Source organism: Caretta caretta, chromosome 24 (assembly GCF_965140235.1).
Source record: "Caretta caretta isolate rCarCar2 chromosome 24, rCarCar1.hap1, whole genome shotgun sequence".
Lineage (NCBI taxonomy): Eukaryota > Metazoa > Chordata > Testudines > Cheloniidae > Caretta > Caretta caretta.
This window is the reverse complement of record NC_134229.1, coordinates 9952015-9978671: the sequence shown is the minus strand read 5'-3', so window position 1 is coordinate 9978671 and position 26657 is coordinate 9952015. Positions and strand designations below refer to the sequence as shown.

At 57.5% G+C, this 26657-nt stretch overlaps 1 protein-coding gene and 1 long non-coding RNA gene across 2 annotated transcripts in view; one reads left to right on the top strand and one right to left on the bottom strand.

The window, feature by feature from the left end:
• Positions 1–26657, top strand: part of LOC142069942 (uncharacterized) — a 250602-nt gene that overhangs the window by 194898 nt on the left and 29047 nt on the right. The gene's annotated exons all lie outside the window — the stretch shown is intronic.
• LOC125625558 (lens fiber membrane intrinsic protein-like) lies at positions 1840–13676 on the bottom strand. The gene is made up of 5 exons (XM_048827781.2): positions 13473–13676; positions 8329–8394; positions 7286–7426; positions 4673–4807; positions 1840–2782 (listed from the first exon to the last, which is right to left on the bottom strand). Exons 1-5 carry the CDS (start codon positions 13645–13647, stop codon positions 2715–2717), a joined length of 585 nt encoding a protein of 194 aa, XP_048683738.1. The 5' UTR covers positions 13648–13676; the 3' UTR covers positions 1840–2714.

Genomic DNA, 26657 nt, shown 5'->3' with positions numbered 1-26657 from the left:
CAACCTGTTTGACAGAACAAGCTGCCAAGCCCGAAGGGAGAGGGAGGGGGCCGTGTGGGCCAGGACCCTGGGCAGGGAGGGCGAGAGGGAGGAGCCCCTCCCCCCACCCCCAAGATTGGGTTGGAGGGGACCTCAGGAATTTGGGTGCCTATAAAAGCAAGAAATGGCTCTAATCCCCCCATCCCAGCCCTGAGCCCCCGCAACCTCCCAGCTCTGCCAGTGCCCCTCAATCCCTGACCCCTCGCTATCCCAGTCCTGCCCCCCCAGCTCTGCCAGTGCCCCTCAGTCCTGACCCGCAGCCCCCTAGACCTTTCTTGTGATCTGTCTTGCCAAATTTTTCCATCCCAAAGTGTTATCCCTCTGTGACCTGAGCAATATTTGCACCCAGTTCTGGGGAGACGAAAGAGACAAGGGCATCACTCACAGGGCCCTGAGTCTGGCTCCCCCTGGCCATGCTCAGGCCAAAAAGCCGCTGAGCTCTGGTGGACCGGTTCCCTGCCAGAGAATCCTTCTCAGCCACAAAAAGGCCTTTCTTGGCTGGCAAAGCCAGTGTGCCTGGTGCTGAGAGGGTGCTAACAAGAGATGGGTCAGGAACCAGGAGCGGGAGCGTTGGGCGGGGGAGTTGAGGGAAATCGCAAGGAGCGGGCATTCTGCAGGGAGTGAAGGCGCAAGAGAGAGATGGAGGGAGCTGGGGGCATGGAGAACCCAGGGTGGAGGTACCAGGGGGCTGTGGGTCAGGATTGAGGGATAGCCGCAGAGCTGGGCACGCCCTGGTCACGAGGTAGGGGGAGCCGGCCTGGCAAAGGAGGGAGAAGTGGGGCTGGGGGAGCCAGTCTCTGCCAGGAGTTGCCCCTGTGATGACCGTGGGAACTTTGTCCTGTTTATGAGCAACATTTATGTGCTGCTAGCTATCGCTACCTACTGGGTGGAAAGGGTTAATTCTCTCCAGGGCAGGAGCGGGGGCAGGGCAATGGGTGCGGGACCCTGTCTGGGCTGGAATCGCCCTGCCAAAGGGAAGCCCCCGGAGCCTCAGGGATGGGACATTCAGACCCCAGGCAGGGGAAGCAGAGGCAGCTGGGCACCAAGCACAGCCTGCTTGGGCAGCCAGACACGGGGCAGGTGCAACCGTGACCAGATGGAGCTTCTGGCTGTACTGGGACCCGCTGGGCCAGAGCTGGGAACCGGGAGCTCGGCCCCCTCCCCCTGCAATTCCTCACTAACTTGGCATCACTGACTACCCAAGGGAAGCCTTCGGGGAGACTCGGCGGGAAATGGGGCTGGCTGGGACCCCGTGGCCCTGGCTGGAAGCTGCTGAGGCTTGGGGTGTGTCCACACTGCATGACCTGGGCTTACAGCTGTGGGACCCGGGGCTCCCCGCTATGCTACACCTCCACATTGCAGCGTGCAGCCCTTCTGACGCGGGGCTGCGGCCACATGGGGCTTGGGCCCGTGTCTCAGCGGGACTCGGGCTCTGACCGCCCCCCCAGCAGTGTCCATGGGCCCAAGTCCAGATGGATTCCTGGCCCAAGCCAGCCTGATTAGTGTGTGGCTGGAAGGGGAGGGGGTTAAGCTCAAACCTGACTCTGAGCCCGGGTTTACAGCGGTGTAGACAGACCCTTAAGGGGTTACTTCCAGGAGACTCTAGGCAGGGACTCAGCCCAGAGCCTGGGAATTCAGGACACCCCCTGGTGGGACTGGTAGCAGCCGCGCTGAGCAGGTCTCAGCCAGGAATTACCTAGAGGGCAGCTGGGGGGAGCCGCGCCGGTCTGCAGGGCCCCCCTGCCTGTCGCGCTCTTGGGACACGGCGGCACCGGGACGCGGCTGAGAGTTCGGCTGGTTTATTGGCACATTCAGATCACTGGCACATCGGGATCAAGGCCAGCACCGGGCACCACACCTGGCCCGGGGAGGGGAGGGGGCTGGGACAGGGCAGAGGACTCCATGCTGGGTGCCTGGAGGGTGGGGATTGGCCGGGGCCTGGTGGGTGTAACTGGAGAGCAGGGATTGGCCGGGGCCTGGCACGTGTCACTAGAGGGTGGGGATTGGCCAGGGCTTGGCGGGTATCACTGGAGGACAGGGATTGGCTGGGGCCTGCACGTGTCACTAGAGGGTGGGGATTGGCTGGGGCCAGCGAATGTCACTGAAGGACGGGGATTGGCTGGGGCCAGGCAGGTGTCACTGGAGGACAGGGATTGGCTGGGGCCAGGGAATGTCACTGGAGGACGAGGATTGGCTGGGGCCAGGCAGGTGTCACTGGAGCACAGGGATTGGCTGGGGCCAGGGAATGTCACTGGAGCACAGGGATTGGCTGGGGCCAGGCAGGTGTCACTGGAGGGCAGGGATTGATCAGGGCCCAGCAGATGGCATTGGAGGGCAGTGATTTGCTGGGGCCCGGCCAGTGTCACTGGAGGGTGGGGATTGGCTGGGACCAGCTGCATGTCACTGGAGGGCGGGATTGGCTGGGGCCCAGCGGGTGTCACTGGAGGGCAGGGATTGTCCGGGACCAGGTGCATGTCACTGGAGGGCGGGGATTGGCCGGGGCCCAGCGGGTGTCACTGGAGGGCGGGGATTGGCCGGGACCAGGTGCATGTCACTGGAGGGCGGGGATTGGCCGGGACCAGGTGCATGTCACTGGAGGGTGGGGAGCCGTCAGAGCAAGGGCAGGGGGTGAGGGTGGGGAGCTGTCAGGACCAGGCCGCGCGTCCAGTGCCCACTCAGCCACTCGCCGCGTTGGAGTTCTCCGGGGACGGGCTCTTGGAGACAGCGCAGACGTGGAAAATGCCTGGGGAAGAGAGCGGAGAGTCAGGGGAGGGAGCAATGGGGCAGGGAAGGGGCAGGGGTGGGTTCCTAGGTAGAAGGGGCCAAACAGGGCAGGCAGGGATGGGGTGGGTGGGCAGGGATGTGGTAGGTGATCCCCCACAATCCCCCAGGCTTCTCCCTCTGTAGCGCAGCATCTCCCTGCTCAGCCTCTCCCTTCACCCCAGGGGCGTCATGCCCACGGGGTAACCGTCAAACGGCCTCTGGTGCCCTTGCAGCTTGGCTGGGAACGGCGCCAGTGCTGGGAGGCCTGCAGGGACCTCTCCCTGCCCACCTGTAGGAGGAGCCGCCGGCCCATTCCCTGGCTCCAATGAGGGGCTGGATGGCAAGGCCGGGACGGGATGGGCTTGTGGCTGACAAAGCTGAAGGGGCAAAGAGATGACCCCTGGGGGCAGCCGGCTCCCTGTGTGGGCCCATCTGGGGCAGGCATCTTCCCCCAGCCTCCCTCGCTATCCCTTGCTGCCCTGATCCCCACACTCCACCCTGCCCCACACCTGCACCCCAGGGTTCCATGTCCCCCAAGTCCTCCATCCCCCACATTCCCCCACCTCATAGAGCACAGCCCCCCCCACATTCCTTACTCCCTCTGCCCGTACCCCCATGGCATCCTGACCCTCACCCCTTGCTCTTCCCACACCCACTGCCCCATGGGGCCCTGCCCCCTTCTCCTCCTTCCCCTCACCCCACACACCCCCTGTCCCATGGCACCTTGCCCCCTTCTCCTCCTTCGCCTCACCCCACACACCCCCTGTCCCATGGCACCTTGCCCCCTTCTCCTCCTTCGCCTCACCCCACACACCCCCTGCCCCATGGCACCCTGACCCCCATGCTTCTTCCTTTCTGGATCCCTCCAGCAGTTTCCCTTCCCCACACACCTGCTTCATTCTCCTCTGCACCTGTGAGGTCCCCCCCACCACGACTGCCCATGGCTTGCCCAGGTTTCCCCCACCCTGCCCCTTGCCCTAGGATCTCGGCTGACAGCCTTCCACCTCCCCAGGCTTCCCAGCAGACCTCTCTGGTCTCTGACGGGTAGGGCCCTAACAAATTCAGGGTCCATTTTGGTCAATGTCACAGTCATAGGATTTTAAAAATTATAAATTTCATGATTTTAACTACTTAAATCTGAAATTTCATGGTGTTGTAATGGTAGGGGGACTGCAAGGACTTGCGGGGGCGGGGGCTGCAAGGTTATTGTGGGGGGGGGTCACAGTATTGTCGTCCTCACTTCTGCGCTGCTGCTGGCGGCGGCGTTGCCTTCTGAGCTGGGCAGCCGGAGAGCGGCAGCTGCTGGCCGGGAGCCCAGCTCTGAAGGCCGAGTTGCTGCCAGCAGCAGCGCAGAAGTGAGGACGACAATACTGTGACCCCCCCCCCCCCAAAATAACCTTGTGACCCCCCCTGCAACTCCCTTTTGGGTTAGGACCCCCAATCTGAGAAACGCTTGTCTCCCCCTGGGAACTCTGTACAGGATAGGGTAAAAGCTCCGGAAAGACCAGATTTCCCGGGGGTAGACCAGGTTTCACAGTCCGTGACACGTTTTTCATGGCTGCGAATTTGGTACTGATGGACCAGACACCCCTGAAGTTCAGGAAAGCTCAGCTGAGTTCAGTGCTGCTCGGGCTCCTGGCAAGCACCCCGTGGCAGAGTGGGATGGAAGGAACCGTATGGGCGTCTGAGTCCAGCTCCAGGCAGCCAGGATCTCAGCTGGGGGTGGGTGGGGAGCCCAGGGCTGGGGCTGGCCTGGGCAGTCGAGGAACCAGGATCCACAGTATGGAAAGGGGGATGGGGTGCCGTGCTGGGCACCCAGGGGCCTGGACGCAGAGAGGGGAGCAGATGGGGAGCTCCCAGGAGCAGGTACCTGCCGAGAGGGTGAGGATGACAGCGATCCAGCCCAGGATGTAGGACCAGGAGAAGCGCCAGTCAGCATAGCGCTTACCGAAGAAATTCACAGTCACACCAGTGTACACCGACAGCCCCAGCAATGCAAAGAGACCTGCGGGGGTGAGCACAGGACGGGAGCGCGGGGAGGGAGCTGAGCTCTGACCCCACTCATCACATGCAGGTGTCAGCAAAGCAGGGACCTGGCCCAGCACGGCACCCTCAATGTAGAGACCGGGCCTGGTTCAGCACCACAACGCAGGGACCTGGCCTGGCTCGGCACCACAATGCAGGGTCCTGGCACAGCTCAGTACCACCTTGTGTCAGTTTTACTGAGCACAACTCGTTACGGGGAGAAGTTTCCTTCCCTCCATCTCCCAGGGTCTGTGAGTGGCTCCCGCTTTCTGAGCCCCCTGCCCTGTCCTGTGCTGCTGGAAGGCCAGGTCGATCACTGACCTGATGGAACCCTGCCCCATGAGCCAGCCCCATCCCTAAAGACTCAGCCAAACCCTTCCTAGCAGCATGTTAGGAGCTGTACAGGAGGGAGTTCCTGCCCTCACCCCAGGTCTGTCCCCTCGCTGGGGCCATGGGGCTACTCTGAGGCATTCTCCCAGCCCTGCCTGCTGTGACCCAGCCCTGACCCTGTCCCGGGCAGCTCCCCCGGGGGTAGCCATGACCCGTGCACTCACCCAACTCTGCCACCCTTGTCTCCTCCACCCTCAGCTCCTCCAGCTGTGCCACTCAGCCTGTGTGCCAGCGGGCACCATTGCCATCACCCCTGCCAGGGGGAGCCACACCCCTTCCCCCAGTGCCAGCGGGCTGCCAGGAATGGGCCAGCACAGAGCCGGCCAGGCAACTCTGGGGCTCCCTCTGCTGCACCCAACTGGGAGTGTTTTCCTGGCCCAATTCCTGGCACCTGCAGCAAAACTCTGAGATGGGTCTTTCCTTTCAGCGCGGATGCATCCTGCCCCCCGCGACCCTCCCCCCAGCATTAACCACAGAGGGGTGGTCAGACCGGTCCTTCCGGCCCAGTCTTGGACTGAGGGCAGGGCCAGGTGTGCCAGAGAAAGGCGTCAGAGCCACATGGGGGGCAGCCGTGGCTAATCTACCCTCCTCCCCCATGCTGGAGTTGCTTTGTCCCCCAGCTGCCCCTGCAGCATCCCCAGGAGCAGTGCCGGATCAGCCCTGCCTTTTGCCAGCCCAGCAACGGGGACTTGCACACTAGATCCGCACCAGGAATTATTTGGGGGCACTGAAGGGGTGGGCAAAGCGCCCAGCTATAACCAGGCTCAAGCTAGCTTTGCGGGTGCTTCTCCTTCCCGGCCTGGACGCCTTCCTATCGGCTGCTGCAGGCAGAGCTGGTCCCAGTGACGCCCCAGCCCCTTTCCAGAGTGGCTCCAGAACCCAGGAGTCGTTCAAACTCTCTCCTCCGGGGGACACTGCCAGTACTGACGCTCGCTCGCTGGGCACTGCCCATCCCCTAGCCGGCGTAGAGCCCGCTGGCGCTCTTCACAGTCTGGACCAGCCTTCTTGGCTCGCTGCTGGCCGCGTGGCATGGAACGGGGTGGGCAGGTGCGGGAAAGACTTGACTCCCTCCCTCCCTGCAGAGCTGGGGGGCTCTTAGCCGCTCTCAGCTCAGGATGGGGCCCAGCCAGGAAGGGCTTGGAGAAAGGCCCCCCATCGCCAGATGCCCCCAGCCCCCCAGGCCTGGGGACTCAGCGAGGCAGCGGCTTGGCCAGCCCCGGGCTGCTTTTCAGCCCTCAGCAGCCTCCATCTAGCCAGGTGAGGATCAGAGGGGAGCAGGCATGGAGCCCCAGGCCACCCAGTGAGGTGCGGTTGTGCCCAGCCTCCTGCTGGCGATTGGTGCTAGCCAGAGCAAACATGAGAGTCTAGCCGGGCACCCTGATGTCCCAACCTGCCTGCCTGGGGGATTTGGTACGTTATTAAAGTGGGGACCATGTGTGGCCGACGTGGGCAGTGCTGGGGTCCCAATGCCGCCCGCTGTGCGTGCAGCTGGAGTTTCCTTGGCCAGCTGGGCCAGATCCCCAGGGAGCCCAAGCGGGTGACACGTATTCCCGGCAGAGGAGCTTTTCCACCAGCTGCGGTGAGCCTCACGGCTCTCACATGCCAGCCTTGCGTGCCACCTGCTGAGTCCAAGCAGGTGGTGCCCGCTGGCCAGATGACAGGAGTGTGGCAGAGAGCAGGGGGCAGTAAGGTAGGAGGAGCCACACCCTCTTCTTCCTATTGGCTACTTTCCCAGCTTTGCCCCTCCCTGCCGGCCTCTCACCAGGTGCTCAGCAGGCTCTGATGTTTCACCCCACAGGTGGCTGCATGTGGATGGCAGAGGAGGAGACTCGTGAGCAATTTGTAATGGGCTGAGGAGTGCACGCTCTCTAACGGGATACCCATCTAATATCTCATAAGCATTTCTCCCTTGCCTGTTGCTTGCACCCTGCAGTGCCCACCCTGCCCCATGGTGCTTGCCCCACCCCATGGTGCCCACCCTGCTTTGCTGATGGCACATCCCATTGGTTCTAATGATGCCTGGCATTTCCCCACCCCCCTCCCCTTGGCTTTGCCGGGGCCCACGTACCAGCGATCAGCAGGGTGATGCCGGCGGAGCGGGTCCGGGATGCCCTGGCGCTGCTGGAGAAGGCGGTGAGGCCCAGGATGATGCCTGCGAAGCAGGAGAGGATGGAGAGCAGCATGAATGCCCGGGTGGCGTCCCAGAAGGCTGCAGGGAGGGGACAGAGAGAGAGAGAGGAGCACTCGTTGGGACCCGGAGATTGGCAAGGGGCGCCGGGAGCCGGATCTCGTCTGAGGAGCAGGGGAGGAAGCCGGCGAACGGCAGGGCCAGCACCTCCAGCACTCAGAAGCGTCTGTCACTGCGCAGAGGGTGTGTGCTGAGCAGGACCGATGCAGAAGAGAGAGACGCTGGGTCTGGGGGCCTAAGCTGCCCCTCCTCCCTCGAGCCAATCCCCATGCAATCCCTTTCCCTGGGGTGAGCTGCTGCCCCCATCTGCCCCCCACCTTCTCCCTCAAAGGCTGCACCCTAAAACTGTGTCTTTCTTTGCAGCTGGGTTGGGGGAGGCAGGTAGGGCTGTAATGAGACTGGGAGCTGGTCACCTGGACTGCCCCCCACCCACTGCCCCACCTTGTTAGAGGGCGGGGACTTCCAGAGCCGGGCTGCACAGTTCCAGCGGGGCCAGGAGTTTGGAGGCAGCTTGCACAGACGCTAGGGCTGGCATTCAGGAGGGCTCAGACCTCCCCAAACTGGGGCCAGACTTTCCAAGGAGCTCACTCCTGCCCTGAGGCCCAATTGTCAGGCCAGCCCTGCATGCTGGGTGCTGATCAATGAGAATCTGCCTCTGAATCTCCCTAACCCGCACCCCAACATGGGCCCTGAGCTGAACCCCATGACACCAATGGGAGTTTTGCCTGAGCAAAGTCTTTGCAGGGAGCCAGGCGGGCACCTGAGGGCCGAGGGATTGTGAAGGCACGAAGATAGCGGGGGGGAAGAAGCAGCCCACAGACAATCAGGGCCCTGGAGGGGGCATGGAGGAACCTGAGGAGTCAATGCAAAGCCTAGGAAGGAGCCAGCACAAGGAGCAGAGCGGAGCCGGGATGGCCGGGTACCTGGCAGGAAGCGAGTGGCTGCATTTTGCATGAGCTGCATCCTAGATATGACCCGGAGAGTCGCTCCTGAAAATAAAGAATCACAGTGATGCAGCCTCCAAGAGAGATAAGGCTTTCATGGGAACTAGGATGCAATGTGGGCCCAGCGCTGGTCCCCCCCAAGGGGCAGGGAAGGGGGCTGGGAGTGGAGGATCCCAGCAAGGGCTCTCCAAGGGGAAGGGGAAAGGGCTGTTTGGGGGGGGATCCCAGTGAGAGCTCCCCAAGGGGTATGTGTGACAAAGTGGGAATTTTCTGTAATATTTTTATGACCCCTATGTGTGCCTCAGTTTCCCCACAAGTTTCATGGTTACCTAGCTAGGGGGGAAAGGGCTGTTTCCTCTCAGGGTAGGCAAAGAGACATGGGTGTGAATGGCACCTGGCTGTCTGAGTCTCAATGGGTCATTAAAAAGGACTGGCCAAGGCCACCGCCCTGTATCGCTGGAGAATCCCAGAGGACTGTGGAAAACCCAGTCACCAGGATATCCACACCCAGCAAGCAATGCCCCAGAGAGATGGATTTCCCTGCCTCGCCGCAGGGAAGCTGAGCACAGACCCCAGCTCGAGAACAAAGGACTGGAGCGGTGTGAGGTGGGGGGATGAGAATTGGCTGCTGGAAGGAGTGGGGGGCTCTCACCTGGGAACTGCCCAATGGGGTCAGATAGAACCTGACCATGGGGGTCGATACAGCATGGCTCCGAGCTGACCAGACTGCTTTAACCTTCAGTTCTCTGGGCTGACCTAAGGCCTTCCTGCGCTGGGTTCCAGCTGACCCATAAACCCGACTGCTTTGACAGCGCTGGGTGAGTGTCGCTACAAATGGCACCTTGGTGAGGTGCGTTAATCCCTGCGGAATGGCCCCGTCTTTCCCAGGGGTCTGTCTCAGTTGGACTCGCTGAGCAGACTGCATGGTGTGAAGCAGGAGGGCTGGAGCCCCAGAGGCGGTGAGGCTGTGGACCTTACCCTGCATAGAAAGAGTGAGGCCCCTCAGAGGTCTGACCCACTGAAGGGCTTCCACCTAGAGACTGTTCCAAAGCTGGAGGCATAGCACCGATCCTGTGGAGCCACAGCTGGTGGGAGAAGTGGGATGCAGAATGCACCAGTAGTATATTTTGCAGTAAGTGCCTTGCAGCACTAAATCAAGGGTACTTAAAGGAAACAGCAAGAAAATGGCGTATAACTGCCTCCCTAAGAAGGACATCGCAAACCTGTGCAGGGAGAGAGGGTAAAGTGCTAGGAAGCTCAACAAGGCGCCGCTGATTGCACGGCTGGAGAAGGACAATCAGACCAAGAAGCAGGTTCCGGACCTGAGTAGAGTTCCAAGAGGGTCCAAGAGTGACCCAGGCAGCAGCAGGGTGCTCTCACGACCCAGTTCCCTGCCCAGCACAGTTCCCCATCAACAGATTTCAAGCTGTGGAAGTGGGATCTTAGGGCGAAGGACCTAGCAGACCATGAGAAGCGGCAGAAGCATGAACTGGAGATGGAGAAGTGGGGGGGCAAGAGGATCCACTGAGGGGTAAGTGAGGAAAGACACTGAGATACTAATCCCGCAGGGAATCTAGATACCAAATTGTTGCCCCAGTTTAAGGGAGGAGGGTATACACAACTACCTCACTGCCTTTGAGAAGGCTTTTGATTTGAACCTGTTGGCCCTGTGGACCGGCTCGGTCCCAAAGCCATAGAGGTGTACAGCCAGAGGGACGGCGCTGATACTGGGGACTACGAACAGTTCGCAAAGGCTCTACTGCTTAGGTTTGATTTGGCACTTGAGGTTGCGGGATGTGCAAAAGAGCCAAAGTGTGACCCTACATGAAAGCCTGCCAGGAGAATCTCTCCACAAATAGGGTACAGGTGCAGGTGTCACTAAGCTGGGAGAATTGTGTAACCTGGTTGGGTTGGAGCTACTCTGTGAGATCTGTCCCCACAAGCTGGAAATGTGGCTAGTGGACAGGAAGCCGAAAGATCTGCGTAGCAGAGGCCGGTTGGCAGATGAGTTTTGGACAGTAGGTCCAAAGGGGACTGACCTAAGTATGGGTCCTGGAAAAGGGAACCAGTGAAGGCCACCCAGAAGTGGGACTCAGGGAAACACAGAGTGGGAGGAGCAGCCAAGGGACCTCAGTGGTGTGATGTTTGTAGGAAAACAAGGCTTAAGTGGGCAGAATGCCCAAGGCTTGATGAAATAGGAGCCAGACGGGATCCATGGAGGGTTCATTTGGCGAAAGCCCAGGACCGAGGGGCTAACTCATCCCCTGTTCAGCCAAGGCTGCCTGTAGCTCAGACTCAGAGACTGAACCGTGAGACTGACCCTTCAGAGGGAAGCAGTCACCCAGCCAGCCCCTCGAGGGCACAGCCCCCCGCTCCTGGCACCGGTGCACGTGTCCTGTTGTACGCTCCTGGGCCCAGACACATCTGAGCCCCTTTGGGAGCGGGAGGTGGCAGTCAGTGGGGAGACATTCGTGGGGTGGAGAGATTCTGGGACAGAGAGAACCTTGGTCAAACCATGTGTGGTCAAACCCTGTCGGATTAAGGTTGTTGGCCGCCTGGGTTAAGGTTCCCGTTGGGGGCCATTTGCCCCACCTATGGCTCAGAGCCCTGTGGAGACACAGGAAGGATCCTGGGTTAAGACCAAATGCTCAAGGGGTCACTCCTGACTCCAACCTAGGGGCCAGGACACCACAGACAGCAGCCCAGATGGCCAACACCTGGAGGAATGAGGGTTCCCTACCCTTCTGACTCCCTGGCAGAGGAAGGGGTGCAGGACCCCAGCACAGTTCCCAACCCTAGGAGCCTAGGGTGGCCATAGGGCACGGGGCTGCCTGAAAACTCCTCATGTGCCCGTTGCTAGTGAAGTCTACCAGCCCAGCCCTAAGGGAGGCCGTGAAACTGCCCTGAGCTACGTATTGGAAACTGGGTGTTTGCCTGATTAGCAGAGGGGCTGCGAGAACCGGGGCAGCACCGTGTAGGACAGCAACCATGGGGAGGGGAACGACGCAGCAGGGCCGGTGGAGGACGTTTGTGGGGTATAAGGGAGGCTGAGCAACACCCTCCCCCCTTGAGAACAAAGGACTGGAGCGGTGTGAGGTGGGAGGTCAGAGCCCGGTGCTGGAAGGAGTCAGGGCTCCCACCTGGGAACTGCCCAAGGGGGTCAGACAGAGACAGACAGAGCCTGACCCTGGGGGTCACTACAGCTCCACTGGACTCTGGGCTGACCAAACTGGTCTGTGCTTTAACCTTCAGTTCTGGGGGCCTTCCTGGGCTGGGTTCCCGCTGACCCATAAACCCGACAGCTTTGAGAGCGCTGGGTGAGTGTCCCTGCAAATGCTGGGCGAGGTGCTTTAATCCCTGCGGAGTGGACACGTCTCTCCCAGGGGTCTGTCTCAGCCGGTCTTGCTGAGCAGAGATCATGGGGTGAAGCAGGAGGACTGGAGCCCCAGAGGTTCAGTCTCGGTGGGCTCAGGCTGCATGGCTAACCCTGGAGGAAGAGACACCTCGGGGGTCTGGCCCACTGAAAGTTTCCTCCTAGAGACTGTTCCAAAGCTGGGGGAGTAGCACCAACCCTGTGGATTCCTGACAGCTGGGAAGGGGGCTGGGAGTGGGGGATCCCAGCGAGGACTCCCGAGGGGCAGGGAATGGGGGATCCCAGCGAGGGCTCCCCGAGGGGCAGGGAGCTGGGGGTCCCAGTGAGGGCTCCCCGAGGGGCAGGGTACAAGGCTACGTGCGAGGATCCCCAAGGCAGCAAGCAAACCACACTGAGAAGCAGCAGCAACTTCCACCTGCTGCTCCATCCTAGGGGCTCTCGGGCCTAGCGGACCCAGGGGGATTCCTTGCTGCTGGTCGCTCCCCGTCACCCCCGTCCCGCTTGGATCTGGACTCAGACTCAGTCAGATTCTCTATTGGGTTACACCCATGTAACCCCAGGGCTCAGCCCTGTCGCTCTGCTCTCCTGCCGGTGGTGCTCTGGCCAAGCCAAGCCCCAGGAGATTTCCATCAGCTGCGGATCGGCCTCCCCGGCCTTGGGTGACAGCTGCCATCCTGGGTCCTCCCGTGGAGTCACTGTTGGGCCCTCCGTGCTCCTCGCGCCCTCAAGCCCCCCCAGGCAGCACCCTTAGCCAGCAGCAGAGCAGACCATCCCCTAAAGTGGGCACGGCCACGTCTTTGTGTGAAACGCTCCCTGGTCCTACGCTCTCTCTGCCCAGGGTCAGTGGCAGCCCCAGCTGGGGAGACCAAGGGCCGGGAAGGGAGCCACGGGGCTTGTTTCTCTTGCCCCCCTCCCCACCCCCAAGGGCAGGCTGGGTTTCAATGTCCCACTCCAGAATTTCCCACTACCAAGGTACAGGCCAGCTCGGGAGCTCAGCCGGGGCCGGGGCTTTATATAGGCCCGACGGAAACTCTCCGCCTCCCTTCGGACTGGCTGTGTATGAGAGGGGAGCTGGGACGTGTCTGCGACCGGCCCAGAGACCACCCCGACGGCCGGTTCTGATCCGGGCCTCGCTGGGGAAGGTCAGACTCCGAGTTGGTGAGATCAGGAGAGGCCAGATCTGCCCAGGGACTCCGGGGCTGCCGCTGGGGCCGGGTGGTGGCATCGAGCCCCGCTTTGTCCTCTCCATATTATGGGGCCAGGTCCTACTGTCAATCAAAGCAGCCTAGGCGGGCAGCACTGCACCTCCTGGCATCCAGGCGAGGGCCAGGACCTCCCCCACCCCCCAACTCCAGCGCACAGGGAGCTCCAGGGAACCTCCACCCATCCGTGGCTGGTGGCCGGGGCAGGCTGCAGCCACAAGAGGGCAGCTGTGCTCACACAAACCAGCAGCCAGGATGCCGGGCAGGGGCTCTGCCGGAGCAACCCAGCAGAAGATTCTCTGCCCGCGCCACTGGGCACAACCATCAGGCCATCTCATCGCAGCATCTCTCCCTGGGACTGGGTCAGACGGGGCACCCCTGACCGAGCCAGCAGGAGCCACGCTGAACCCGACCTGGCTGGGTGCCCCTACATGTACATCTACAAGCCACAGCCCGTTCGGTCCCGTCCAGGCCATTTCCCGGGGCCCAGAGCCAGACTGTCTGTCTGCGCAATCATCACCCTCCTGGTCCCTGTCCCCGCTGCTCACCAATGCTGATGGTGTGGGGGTGGCACTTGCCGCTCATGCAGAACCTCCAGAGCCCCTGGTTGCTCAAGTTTCCCGAGTAGCGATACTGCATCCAGAAGTCAGTCGCTGTGGCAACGATGAGAAGGATCAGGCCCGAGACTGCACACAACAGCCCGCCTCCCATCAAGGTGTACATGGCTGGCAGCTCGCGGGTCCTGGGGGTCGGGGTGGTCTTTCTCCTGCACTGGGACAAGAGGAAATGGGGCCTCCTAGGAGAAGGCCCGGCAGAGAGTTACCACTGGCTGGGCTGTGTGGCAGTCATGTCTATTGCCCTTCGTGTCACGCAGACCTGGGGAACTCCCTGCTGCAGGAGTTGCAGAGCCAAGGGCTGTGGCTGGATTTCAAAGGGGGCAGGATAATTCTCTTCAGGTATCTGAGGTGAGATAGGAGTGGGTCAGCCTCATGCTTCAGGGCATGAGCATCATGCAAGGGTCAGGAGGGAATGTCCCCCCTCCATGTGCAATGTTGTGCTTGCAGCCAGGGAGTCAGAGTGGGGAGGTCCAGGCCCTGCTCTGACCTGTCAGGCACTGGCCACTGCTGATTGCAGGAGAGTGAGCCCAAACAGTGTGATTGCCTGACACGGCGTGGGAAGAGGTGGGCTACAAGATGGATCAAGCCCCTGATCCAGAGCCAGGGGGATGGATACCGGGGTAGATGGACCATGGTTCTGATACAGTCCAGCAAACCCTCTGAGCCAGCGCTTGGAAATAACGAACGCACTGGGTCTCAGCCCATTCTGGAGCTTGGTGCAAGACACAGCCAGGCTGGCTGCTCCCCCGGTGCCAGGGACGGTGCAGCTACAGGCCTGGACAATGTGTGCTCCCCTTCCTCTTGGCTTCACCCAAGCAGCATGGGGACCCCACGCCCAGCTCAGCCGCCCTGGCAGAGCCTGTGCTTGTCCTTGTGTCCCCCACCCCCCCTTGTGGCTCCCAGCTGGGGGTTGCCACACATGGGAGAGCCGGAGGCAGAACTGAGGGACAGGCCTGAAAGCCACCCTGGTCAGCAGATGCGCCAGGCTCAGGCCAGGACCGGGAGCCTCCAGCAGGCAGTGTGGGGAGAGGTGCAGGGGGAATCTCCTGCGTCAGGCAAACCGGGCCCTTTTGTTCCCAACAATGAGCTGAGCTTGTGATGTTTGCACCGGGAGAAGGGACCCAGCTGAGTCAGAGCTGGAGTCAAAAGGGCCCCTGGGCAGCGCTTGGCACGTGCTCCAGCCAGAGCTGCAGGGAGCCGGCTGGGGTGGCGCAGGCCCCTGGAGGGAGGGGAATCAGACCCAAACCGAAGCAGCAGAACTGATGGTCCGATGGGGCTGGGACTGAGTGGCGTGGGCAGGGCGGCATGGGGGAAGGTGGGTGGTGCAGGCCCACCCTCGCCCTGGCCCGGGTCAGAGCCCTCAGCTCTCCCCATGCGGCAGAGGAGCCAGCGTTGACCAGAACTCCTGCCTGGGAGATGCCCAAGGGAAGCAAGTCGAGCTCTGGGTGGCTCAGATCCATCCCTCTCTCCAGACTGCCGGGGCCGTGTCCTGCGAGCCTGGCAGGGAGCGCTGGGTGCCCAAATCTCAAACCGGCCCCTGGAACCTTTGCCCCAAACCCCAGCCCTGCCCAAGGCCCGGTCCGGTCTGGGCTGGCATCGTTGCTTGGCTGGCAGCAGGTGCCAGGTGCTCTGGGGTGAGCAGCGGGTGCAAAAGGAGGATGCTCCCCGCACAGGGTAGCTTTGCCAAGGAAGATGCATTATCAGAGGATATATTCCTCCATCCGCCGCATCCAGTATTGGCCGCTGGGATCTCCTGTGCGTCTACACTGCTACCTTCCCTGCTGCTTAGGTCTTTCTTGCCCCACTGGGGGCACCGTTACTGCTCTGGGGGGCACAGGCCATCCCCCTCTCTCCTTCTCCCCACTCTCCCTGGGGTATCGGGGCTGGGCTGTGGGGCAGAACAGGTAGGTCGAGACCACAGGTCGGCAGGTCTCCCCACTGCTTCCCAAGGTTCATGAGGAGCTGCCCTGGGCACTGCAGTGGGAGGCCGAGGTCGGGACAGCCCTGGGGTCTGGTACACCCGCGTCTCCTTGGGAGGGAGGTGCCAGCAGCTCCCCAGAGAAGGGAAGGGGCAAGAGCCACAGCGGCAGGAACACCCCTTCCCCAGACCTGAGGGGTGGCAGGAGCAGCAGCCAACGGGAGCCACCCCCAGACCTGAGGGGGGCAGGAGCAGCCACCACAGGGGGCTGCCCCTATATCTGAGCAGGGGGGGCAGGGGCAGCAGCCACAGGGGGCTGCCCCCGGACCTGAGGGGGGCAGGACTTTGAAGCCTGTGTCTGAGAGAGTAGAAACATCTGCCTCCCCCGGGCAAAGCAGAGGAAGCAGCCAGTGACCCAGACGTGGCTCTTCCTTGCCTCGCAGCACCATCCAGCCGCCTGCCTCCAGGGCTGCTTATAATCCCCTGCCTGGAGCCCTGCCCTGCGCACTCCCAGAGCCATGGGTGGACTGGAGACCCCCTGTGCCACAACGCATGGGAGCAACTGCCCACCCACCTCAATGGTGCCCCTGATTACACCTCCAGCTGCAGTGGGACCAGAGAATTGATAGATAGATAGATAGACTCATGGAATATCAGGGTTGGAAGGGACCTCCGGAGGTCATCTAGTCCAACCCCCTGCCCTGGGGTTAGCAGGCCAATGCTCAACCCACTGAGCTATCCCTCCCTCCCCCCCACAAAGATAGATAGATAGATAGATAGATAGATAGATAGCGAGGGTGTGTGGGGACAGACAGGCAGCCAGATCAATCGAGGGGGGACGGTGGGCAGAACTCAGGGCTGCTAGAGAGAGACTAAAGGAATTTACCTTCAGTGCTGGCCGGCGGAAGAGGCCATGGCTAATGAGGACTGACAAGTCGTTCCGTGGATCAACTTTTGCAGCGGCTGGATTGTGTGCCTGGGGATCTGCCGGAGGCAGCGAGGGTGCGGGGTGCTGGGGGGGACAGGGCTTTTATAGAGTCGCCCCGACACGCTTCTCTTTGCTCCATTGTCCGGGGGATGACAAAAGGCCCACAATAGAGTGGAAGCATCTCGCAGCCGCTGGCTCCGGCCTCCGGCAGCTCCAGCCCCACCGTTCTGCTGATGCAGGGGGCCGCTGGCCCTCTGTGCGGGGGCAGGGAGGGAGCCACGTTCTTTCGGGAGGGGGCTAAGCAAAGCAGTTCCTGCACCCCGCAGCCCGCTGGGGAGCAGCAACTCTCTCGTGGGGGGAGGCTCCAGTGGGGGGTGGGGACATTAAGTGATTGGGGGGGGGGTGTTTTTTAACTAAAGGAATGAAAATAAAAAATAGGGGAGGGAAGAAATAAGCCAAGGAGGGTGACTGCCCAGCAGGGTTGTGGGGGGGGGGGCGTGGGAGGGGCAGGGACTGGGGGAAGGGAGGATCAAGATGTGACAAATTTTCTGAAAGATTTCGATGAATCCTATGTGGGCCTCAGTTTCCCCTATATTTTGCATGGCTTCCCAGTGGGGGAAAAGACAGGATAAGGGACAGATGGGAGGGTGTGTGGGGGGTGTGGGGGGGATCGCCTGGCTGTCTAAGCCTGAATGGGTCATTAACAAGGACTGGCCCAGGCTGACCCCCTATCAGTGGGAAATCCCCGACTCGAGTCCTCAGGACAATGACACCCAGCAAGCAGAGCCCCAGAGGGAGCTGGATTTCCCCTTTTTGCAGCAGGGAAGCTGAGCAGAGACCCTGACTGGAGAACCAAGGACTGGGAGGTGTGAGAAGCCACCACACAGGGGGACTGGGGCAGAAAAGACCAGAGATCAAGGCAGAGGGGCAGGGCATAGAGGCAGCTGCAGGAGCTGAGCTGTCACTTGGACCCCTGGCACAGCCTGGAGGGCAGGGGTCGGGCAGGGTGTCCAAAGCTGCCTCTGGAACTGGGTGTCAGCTGGGCCTGCTGAAGGATGGACCGAGGTGCCAGCTCCCCAATGCTGCCACCCCACTGACAACTTCTGCCAGCCCCCCGTCCCCTGCTCCCTCTAGCTGGCTCCTGGGGTGCCGCTCCCTTTGGAGGGACCCTGTGCACCTGCCCAGACTGTCAGGTCCCGCTCTGTCCCTGCGGCAACAGTTGGGGGTGGGCTGGGACCGTGTCCCAGGGACTTCTGTGTGGCAGGGAGCTGGGGAGCTGGGCTGGGAGCTGCAGAGGGAATGGGGCTCCAGGCATGGCCCCTGCGGCTCCCTCTGACTCCAGCATCTCCCCACTGGGAGGCTGCTGGGCCCCAGGACTTTCCCCTCCCTCCTTCCTCCAGCTGCCTTTGTCATCCTACTCTTGTCCCCTCCCTGGCCCCAGGATGGCTACAGGAGCCAAGGAGAGGGGATAGACCCCACTTCCCCCATGTTGGGTCCCACCCCCGCTTCCTCCTCCCCACACCTTGCCAGAGGAGCCAGTATTGGGGGTGCATAGAATCATAGAATCATAGAATATCAGGGTTGGAAGGGACCTCAGGAGGTCACCTAGTCCAACCCCCTGCTCAAAAGCAGGACCCATCCCACCCCATGCAGTGGGGTGCTGGATGCAGGAGTGGCTCAGAGGGGCCAATTTGGGGATGCAGTGGGGTGATGGATAAGGGAGGCGCCCCCAAGAGGCCAGTGGTGGGAGTGCAATGGGCTGATGGATGGGGAGGTCCTCAGAGGGGCCAGTTTTGGGGGTGCAGTGGGCTGATGGATGGGAGAGGTGCCCCAAGGGACTGGTGTTGGGGAGCAATGGGGAGGAGGTCCCAGAAGGGCCAGCATTAGGGGTGGGGAGCTCGGGATTGATGGCAAAGGCACCGCTGGCCTCACTCAAGGAATCACTCACCACACCAGCGGTCTCTGTTTTGGGGCATATAAAGACCCCTTTGGGGGTGTTCCGCATCTGAGCAATAAAGAGGCAGAGGCAATCTAGGCCAGATTATGGTTTATCTCAATCAGACGGGGCTGAAGCGGAAATCAATTAAGTAGGGTATAATTACAAGTAAATCAGAGTTGGTTGTTTTCGCAGAAGCTACTGCTTCGGCCTACACCGTGAACACTGTAACCTACCACTGTAATCTTCCGTATATTCACGACTCTTAGCTTAGGTGAACTCACTGTATAGGTAACAATTTACATTTATGGAAAAACAGAATTTTTGAATTAGACAACACCGGGCACTAGAACATCCGCCGCATGGTGTTATCAGCCGGCGTGCGTGCGTCCTCTCCCAGTAAGCTGTCCCAGCCCTGTGCACGTAGCTGGTTCAGCAGACCTCGCTAGCAGGACCCAGCAAGAATGACCACTGGCACAGTTCGGTGACAAAGGCACTCGGCCAGGTGTATTGCTCTCAAGGCACTGTCCTAGTGCCCTGGCTCTGTGGTTACAGGTACACGAACACGAGTGCCCAGTCAGCAGCAGGAGTCTCTGCTGTCCCCTAGGCCACACGAAGGGTTACGGCGAGGTATCCCGACATTTATAGATGGAGACAAACAACTTATGTATCGCCTCACATGTTTCATGACAGCTGCTTGTTACCTCCCTTGGTATCATGTCTCGGACAAAACATCCCTATCCATCACTTCTGTCAACTCCTCTTATCTGGTGCTGGTTAGGATGTCCCCGGGCTATTCTCCTGGAGGGTGTTCACCCACATATCCAGGATCCGTTGCTTCGCAGGAGTGCCTGTGTTTTAGCCACACTAGCAGTATTTTTGCCAAGGTCACGTATCAGCAGGGGTGAAAGTAACTTAAAGGATTTACGGGTATCTGGAGACCTGGGCAGGGGGTGTGGCCTCAACCGGAAGAGGCGTGGTCTTAACTGGAAGAGGCGGGGCCTTTAAATACCCGGGCCCTTTAAATCAAGATTTAAAGGCCCCGGAGTTCTGGCTGTGGCTGGGAGCTCGGGGCCTTTAAATCACCCCCGGAGCTCCCAGCTGCAGAGGCGGCTGGGAGCCCCGGGGCTCAGGGGTGATTTAAAGGGTCCGGGGCTCCCTGCAGCAGCTGGAGACCCTGGCCCTTTAAATCACCGCTGGAGCCCTGCCGCCGCTACCCCAGGACTCTGGCAGTGGGGCTTGGGAGGCGATTTAAAGGGCCTGGGGCTCCAGCCACTGCAGGGAGCCCCGGGCCCTTTAAATCACCAGCCTGGGGAAGCCGATCCAGTCCTGCACGGCATACTGGCTCTTGCCAGTACGCCGGACCGGACCAGCTTACTTTCACCTCTGTGTATCAGACAGTGAACTTGTAAGCATCTGCTTTAATATATGGCCTGACTTTCCTGACTATGGTTAAGCCCTGAGGTCTTACACCAGGCCCAGTGCTCCCGGCTCTCTCTCCCTCTCCTACACCCATATACTCCTTTTCAGTTTTCAGCCGCTGTACGCCCCTAGTTTGGAGGACAAGGTTTTTAGGATATTGGGTTATATCTTGAGCAATCCTCTTGTGCACTCTTTGTTCACTGGTTTGAGTTGCAGCTGAAATAAAGACAGCGGTTCCTTCATGCAATGGGCTGGCTTCGTGATGGAATAATTATCCCTATGCTGCTTTCTGGCTTCAAGTCCCTTTGCTCTCTACCAGTTTTCTTTGACTGTCACTGACTTCACCTTGTGTACCTTACAATGCTGTCCAGATGTTTTGTTTTACAATCCTTCCTAATCTCTCACTTCCACGGCAGCTCACTTCCTCCTCATTTCCGAAGTCTTTTTCTCTTTCTTCACAGTTGATCTTTCATTACAGCTGTTTCCCTTTACATTTCTTTCTTGCTTTCCTTTTCTCCCAGTTTGCTAGTTTCTTAGTTTATTTGGAGACTCTAAAGTTATTTCTTTTCCTGTTTAACTTCCCTGTTCTTCCTTCAGTGTTTCCTCTTTCCCCCTTGTACCGCTGGCTCGCCTCTTTCCAGGGACTGTCCCTGGCTATCCCTCCCATTCCTACTGTCTCTGTCCCGTCTGCACTGGACTTTCTCCCTCTCCGCTCCATTTCTGCCACTCCTTGGCCCCCTATCCGCTGGCTCTTCACTTACTGCACCCCTTCCTTTCTGGGGCCAGTTGCTGCCTCCTCCCTCCCTGCTGGCCTCTCTCTCGCTCTCTCCCTAGGCTAGTCCAGCTATTTTGGCCATGGCCTGTTTCTGTTAGGCCTGCAAGCAGCCATGCTTGCGGGGAGGGAGCTGCCTCCTGCTCCCCGACACACACAGGGTTTTTTTCTTGCTCCCTGCAAAAAAGACCCATCCAGGCTCAAGCTGCCCACCCCGGCTTCAATTGCCTGGAATCTTTGCAGGTCTCCAGACCCACCCCCAGAGCAGCTGTTTTGAGCTCCCCTTTTCTTTTTCAAAGAAACCCCCCCATTCTAGACCCCATGAGGCTGCTTCTAAGGGGCCACCTCACACTCCTACCCGTGCTGTCGGGATCCTGCAGCCTCCAGCACAGGTAGGGCGGTTCAGTGGCAGGGAGGCTGCCAGGGGGCAGGGAAGGGTGTTGTGAGGAGCAGGTGCATAGGAGGCACTGTGTGGGGTGTAGGGGGCTCTCAGGGCAGGGAAGGAGCATGTGTGGGGAGAGACATGGGAAGGCCTGGGAATTTAGAGGCAGAGAAGAACACTTAGGGCAGGCGAACATAAGGGGAGAAGAGACTCTAGAGGGGTGGGGAAGGAGGCCAAGGGAGCTGGGACAGAGGGGGAGACTGTGGGCAATAGGGGAATTGGTCGGGAGGGGCAGAAAACTGAGAGCAAGGGGAAGAAGAATCTGGGGAGCACAGGGGGCAAGGCAGAGGGGGAGACAGAGCAGGAGATGGAGAGGAGCAAGGAAAGTGATAGGGGAGGGAACGGAATCCTTCTGCCAGCTGCTATCTAACGAGGGCCGGGTGCGATATCGAGGAGTTCCTCTTCACATTACAAACCCAACTGAGCCCAGGTTTCACTCCCCTCCTCCCGCCCCCCATGGCCCTGGGCACCCTTACCAGGGGACACTTTCCCACTCCAAGCACTGAGTCAGTATACACACAGAGAGCCCTTTTACTGCGGGGGGGGGGGGGGGGAGGGGAAGAGATCCCTGACCTGGGAAAACCCAGCAACAGTGGCTCAAACACAGGCAAATATTAATTCAAATCTCCACCCCAGGCTCTTTGCCTCAGTTTCCCACCTTGCAGTGTGAAAACCCAATGGACGGACAAACTTTTACCCCCTTCCCCTTCTCTCCCATCCTCGGCGCACGGTTGTCCCAGCGTAGCGAAGTCACAGGGTCCAGGCATGGGGGGGTCCAGTGCATAAACCTCCAGCTCCTGGGTGGGAGGGTGAGCGGTGGCTGGCTCCAGACGCCTGGCAGCCTGTCTCCTGGCTTGCCACTGCCACTTTGGTGGCTTATCTCTGCGGCTGCTCCTCCGGCCAGTCACACAGCCACCCAGCCCGGCTAGATCCCAGCTCTCAGACTGCTGGGCAGGAGGGACCTGGCCGTGCTGTGCTGTGTCCCACCACAACACTGGCTCCAAGCCAGGAATGACGCTGCTTGGTGAAGACAATGGGAACATTTGCTAATGCCCTTTAATGCGCTTTCTTCAAATCCACATGAACAGCGATTGGTCTGAATTCTACCATCACAAACACATAGACGCATGCACACACATTCACATGGGTGTGCACACATCCAAACACACGTGTGCACACACGCACACACATCCACACACAGAACTACACACACCCACATAACAACACATGCATACACACTCACACACAAACACATCCACACACATGATTAATAAAACAGAAAATATCATATTACTTGTATATAAATCGATGGTACACCCACATCTTGAATACTGTGTGCAGATCTGGTTGTCCCATCTGAAAAAAGATATATTGGAATTGGAATAGGTACAGAAAAGAGCAACAAAAATGATTAGGGGTGTCAAGGTTCCTTCCCCACTCTGAACTCTAGGGTACAGATGTGGGGACCTGCATGAAAACCTCCTAAACTTACTTTTATCAGCTTAGGTTAAAACTTCCCCAAGGTACAAACTATTTTGCCCTTTCCCCTTGGACTTTTGCTGCCACCACCAAATGTCTAACCAGTATTTATTATTATTAGGAAAGAGCCCTTTTGGAAACGTCTTTCCCCCCAAAATCCTTCCTTACCTTTACACCCCCTTTCCTGGGGAAGGCTTGATAAAAATCCTCACCAATTTGCATAGGTGACCACAGACCCAAACCCTTGGATCTTAAGAACAATAAAAAAGGAATCAGGTTCTTAAAAGAAGAATTTTAACAGAAGAAAAAGTAAAAGAATCACCTCTGTAAAATCAGGAGGGTAAATACCTTACAGGGTAATTAGATTCAAAACATAGAGTATCCCTCTAGGCAAAACCTTAAGTTACAAAAAGACACAAAAACAGGAATATCCATTCCATTCAGCACAGCTTATTTTCTCAGCCATTTAAAGAAATCATAATCTAACGCATATCTAGCTAGATGATTTACTAAATTCTAAGACTCCATTCCTGTTCTGTCCCCGGCAAAAGCATCACACACAGACAGACACAGACCCTTTGTTTCTCCCCCGCTCCAGCTTTGAAAGTATCTTGTCTCCTCATTGGTCATTGTGGTCAGGTGCCAGTGAGGTTATCCTAGCTTCTTAACCCTTTACAGGTGAAAGGGTTTTTCCTCTGGCCAGGAGGGATTTTAAAGGTGTTTACCCTTCCCTTTACATTTATGACAAGGGGAATGGCTTCTGTATGAGAAGAGGTTAAAAGTACGGGGACTTTTCAGCTTGGAAAAGAGACAACTAAGGGGCAAGATGATAGAAATTTATATAATCTTGACTGGTGTGGAGAAAGTGAATAAGGAAGTGTTATTTACTCCTTCTCATAGTACAAGAACAGGGGTCACTAAATAAAATTAACTGGCAGCAGGTTTAAAACAAACAAAAGAAAGGAGTTTGTCACACAATGCACAGTCAACCTGTGGAACTCCTTGCCAGGGGATGTTGTGAAGGCCAAAACTATAGCAGCGTTCAAAAAAGAACTCGATAAGTTTCTGGATGATAGGTCCAGGATGGACAAGGATGTAACCCCATGCTCTGAGTGTCCCTAGCCTCTGTTTGCCAGAAGCTGGGCGTGGACAACAGGGGACTGATCACTCGGTGATTGCCTGTTCTGTTCATTCCTTCTGAAGCACCTGGCATTGGCTATTGTCAGAAGACAGGATACTGGGCTAGATGGACCATTGATCTGACCCAGTATGGCCGTTCTTATGTTCTTATAGTCTTAAATTTAATCTATCTATCTATCATCACTGCAGTAACTCAGTGCATCCCCAGGAAGTTGATATCCATCAGGCACCATGGTTCCATTTCCCAATGCATTTTCTGTGATGCTTGCTTTATTCTGGCATAATTTTTATTTAAAAAATACAAAATATTTCTTGACTAATTTCCCCCCCTCCCCCTGCCCAGTGGGCAAGACCAGCTGTCCCACAGAAACGCAGCCAGTGGTTGTAGCCTTGTTGGTTCTCCAGAAATGCAAACAGATTAGCCTGTGGCTTCATGCTCTCAGCTTCCCTTTGCTTTCTTTAAATGTTGACACTGAGTTTAGCTTGTTCCTAGCGGCATTTTCAGGCTGGGTCACGGGGGCAGCTCCAGGTCGGTATCTGCCTTTTCATGGAGGGGAGAACCTTTTTTGCATTGGTTTACCTGTTGCTGGATTTGAACCAGGTGTTCGCCATGGATTAGCGTAATTGAATATTTGCTATGGAGGCTTGGCAGAATTCGACTTTCATTTTTTGGCCATTTCTGTGGATAATATTGATGGTTATTTTAAAGCAATCTTTAGGTTTATTGATTTAGATGGTCACAATTGCAGGAAAGAAAAGGAGTGCTTGTGGCACCTTAGAGACTAACCAATTTATTTGAGCATGAGCTTTCGTGAGCTACAGCTCACTTCATCGGATGCATGCCGTGGAAACTGCAGAAGACATTATATACACAGAGACCATGAAACAATACCTCCTCCCACCCCACTCTCCTGCTGGTAATAGCTTATCTAAAGTGATCATCAAGTTGGGCCATTTCCAGCACAAATCCAGGTTTTCTCACCCTCCGCCCCCCCCCCCCCCCCACACACACACAAACTCACTCTCCTGCTGGTGATAGCCCATCCAAAGTGACCACTCTCTTTAAAATGTGTATGATAATCAAGGTGGGCCATTTCCAGCACAAATCCAGGTTTTCTCACCCCCCCACGCCCCTCCAAAAACCACACACACAAACTCACTCTCCTGCTGGTAATAGCTTATCCAAAGCGACCACTCTCCCTACAATGTGCATGATAATCAAGGTGGGCCATTTCCAGCACAAATACAGGTTTTCTCACACCCCCCCACCCCCATACACACACAAACTCACTCTCCTGCTGGTAATAGCTCATCCAAAGTTGCAGTTTCCACGGTGTGCATTTGATGAAGTGGGCTGTAGCTCACGAAAGCTCATGCTCAGATAAATTGGTTAGTCTCTAAGGTGCCACAAGTACTCCTTTTCTTTTTGCGAATACAGACTAACACGGCTGTTACTCTGAAAGTTGCAGGAAACTGCAGTGATTAGAAGTCACAGGGTCCTCGCCTCAGCACCTCCCTGTTCCTAAGATGAACACGGTTATACGGAGTATGGGGGGGGCGCCAGCTCCCCCCCCACATCTAAACAGGGCCCTGCTCCAACTCCAGCAGTGCTGGCGAACATGGTGATTTACACTAACGTATCCAATACGTCGTTAAGCAGCATTTTTCTTACTTTGCCTCTCTGTCAATGTCGGTGATTTATCACTGGAAATGTTTTTGCATTGGTTTGTGAGTATCCGGTGAAAACAGCATTTACTGACATTTACTGATAACAATAAAAACTTTCCAAGCCTACTCATATGATCTGTAACCTGTTCAGACAGGATAAAAATTGAGACAGATGCCAGCTGGATGGAATTTCTCTGTGTAGCCATGCTAGGAACTTCCTTATGGTCAGGGACTTCCCTACACGCCCCCCTGAATTTCCTCAACACCCCCCAGTTTTGTGAACTAGTTACATGCAGTGTTGCCAATTTAGTGATTGTTTGGAAATTTGAATTGAAATTGAAACGTTAATACGCACTTTAAAAGCATATACAGTGTATGATAAAATACGTGTATCTGAAAAAGTATAATAGATTTGAAAAGTATGAACATAGACTAGCTTTCTTACACAGCTGTTGTTTTTTATGATAATGTCAGTGCATTCATTTTGGTGATCTTGGCCAACCTAATGATTTCAAATTATGATTTGTAAGCAAAGTCTAAATGAGCTCTCCCTGACAACCAGTGATGAGCTGGGGGCTGGGGGGAAAGGCTTCAGGACCAGATTGTATTTATATTCACACCTAATCTACCTAGAAAAAGAAAAGGAGGACATGTGGCACCTTAGAGACTAACAAATTTGTCTCTTTTCTTTTTGCGGATACAGACTAACATGGCTGCTACTCTGAAAACTAATCTTCCTAGGTATCCAGCAAACAGAGCTGTGTTGCCCAAGTGATAGATTTTGACTGGGGTTTAGTTACAAATCATAGAATCATAGACTATCAGGGTTGGAAGGGACCTCAGGAGGTCATCTAGTCCAACCACCTGCTCAAAGCAGGACCAATCCCCAACTAAATCATCCCAGCCAGGGCTTTGTCAAGCCTGACCTTAAAAATCTCTAAGGAAGGAGATTCCACCACCTCCCTAGGTAACCCATTCCAGTGCTTCACCACCCTCCTAGTGAAAAAGTTTTTCCTAATATTCAACCTAAACCTCCCGCACTGTAACTTGAGACCATTACTCTGTGTTCTGTTGTCTGCTACCACTGAGAACAGTCTAGATCCATCCTCTTTGGAACCCCCTTTCAGGTAGTTGAAAGACGCTATCAAATCCCCCCTCATTCTTCTCTTCTGCAGACTAAACAACCCATTCCCTCAGCCTCTACTCATAATTCATGTGTTCCAGGCCCCTAATCATTTTTGTTGCCATCCACTGGACTCTTTCCAATTTTTCCACATCCTTCTTGTAGTGTGGGGCCCATAACTGGACACAGTACTCCAGATGAGGCCTCACCAATGTCGAATAGAGGGGAACGATCACGTCCTCAATCTGCTGGCAATGCCCCTACTTATACAGCCCAAAATGCCGTTAG

Bases quoted from the DNA above. Each gene is read 5' to 3' on its own strand.
- LOC125625558 (XM_048827781.2), bottom strand. From the start codon at position 13,647: ATGTACACCTTGATGGGAGGCGGGCTGTTGTGTGCAGTCTCGGGCCTG. The intron at 4,808-7,285 runs GTACGTGGGCCC...TCACCCCCGCAG, and splicing joins CATCACCCTGCTGATCGCTG to GTCTCTTTGCATTGCTGGGG. The intron at 2,783-4,672 runs GTACCTGCTCCT...TCTCTTCCCCAG, and splicing joins CATCCTCACCCTCTCGGCAG to GCATTTTCCACGTCTGCGCT.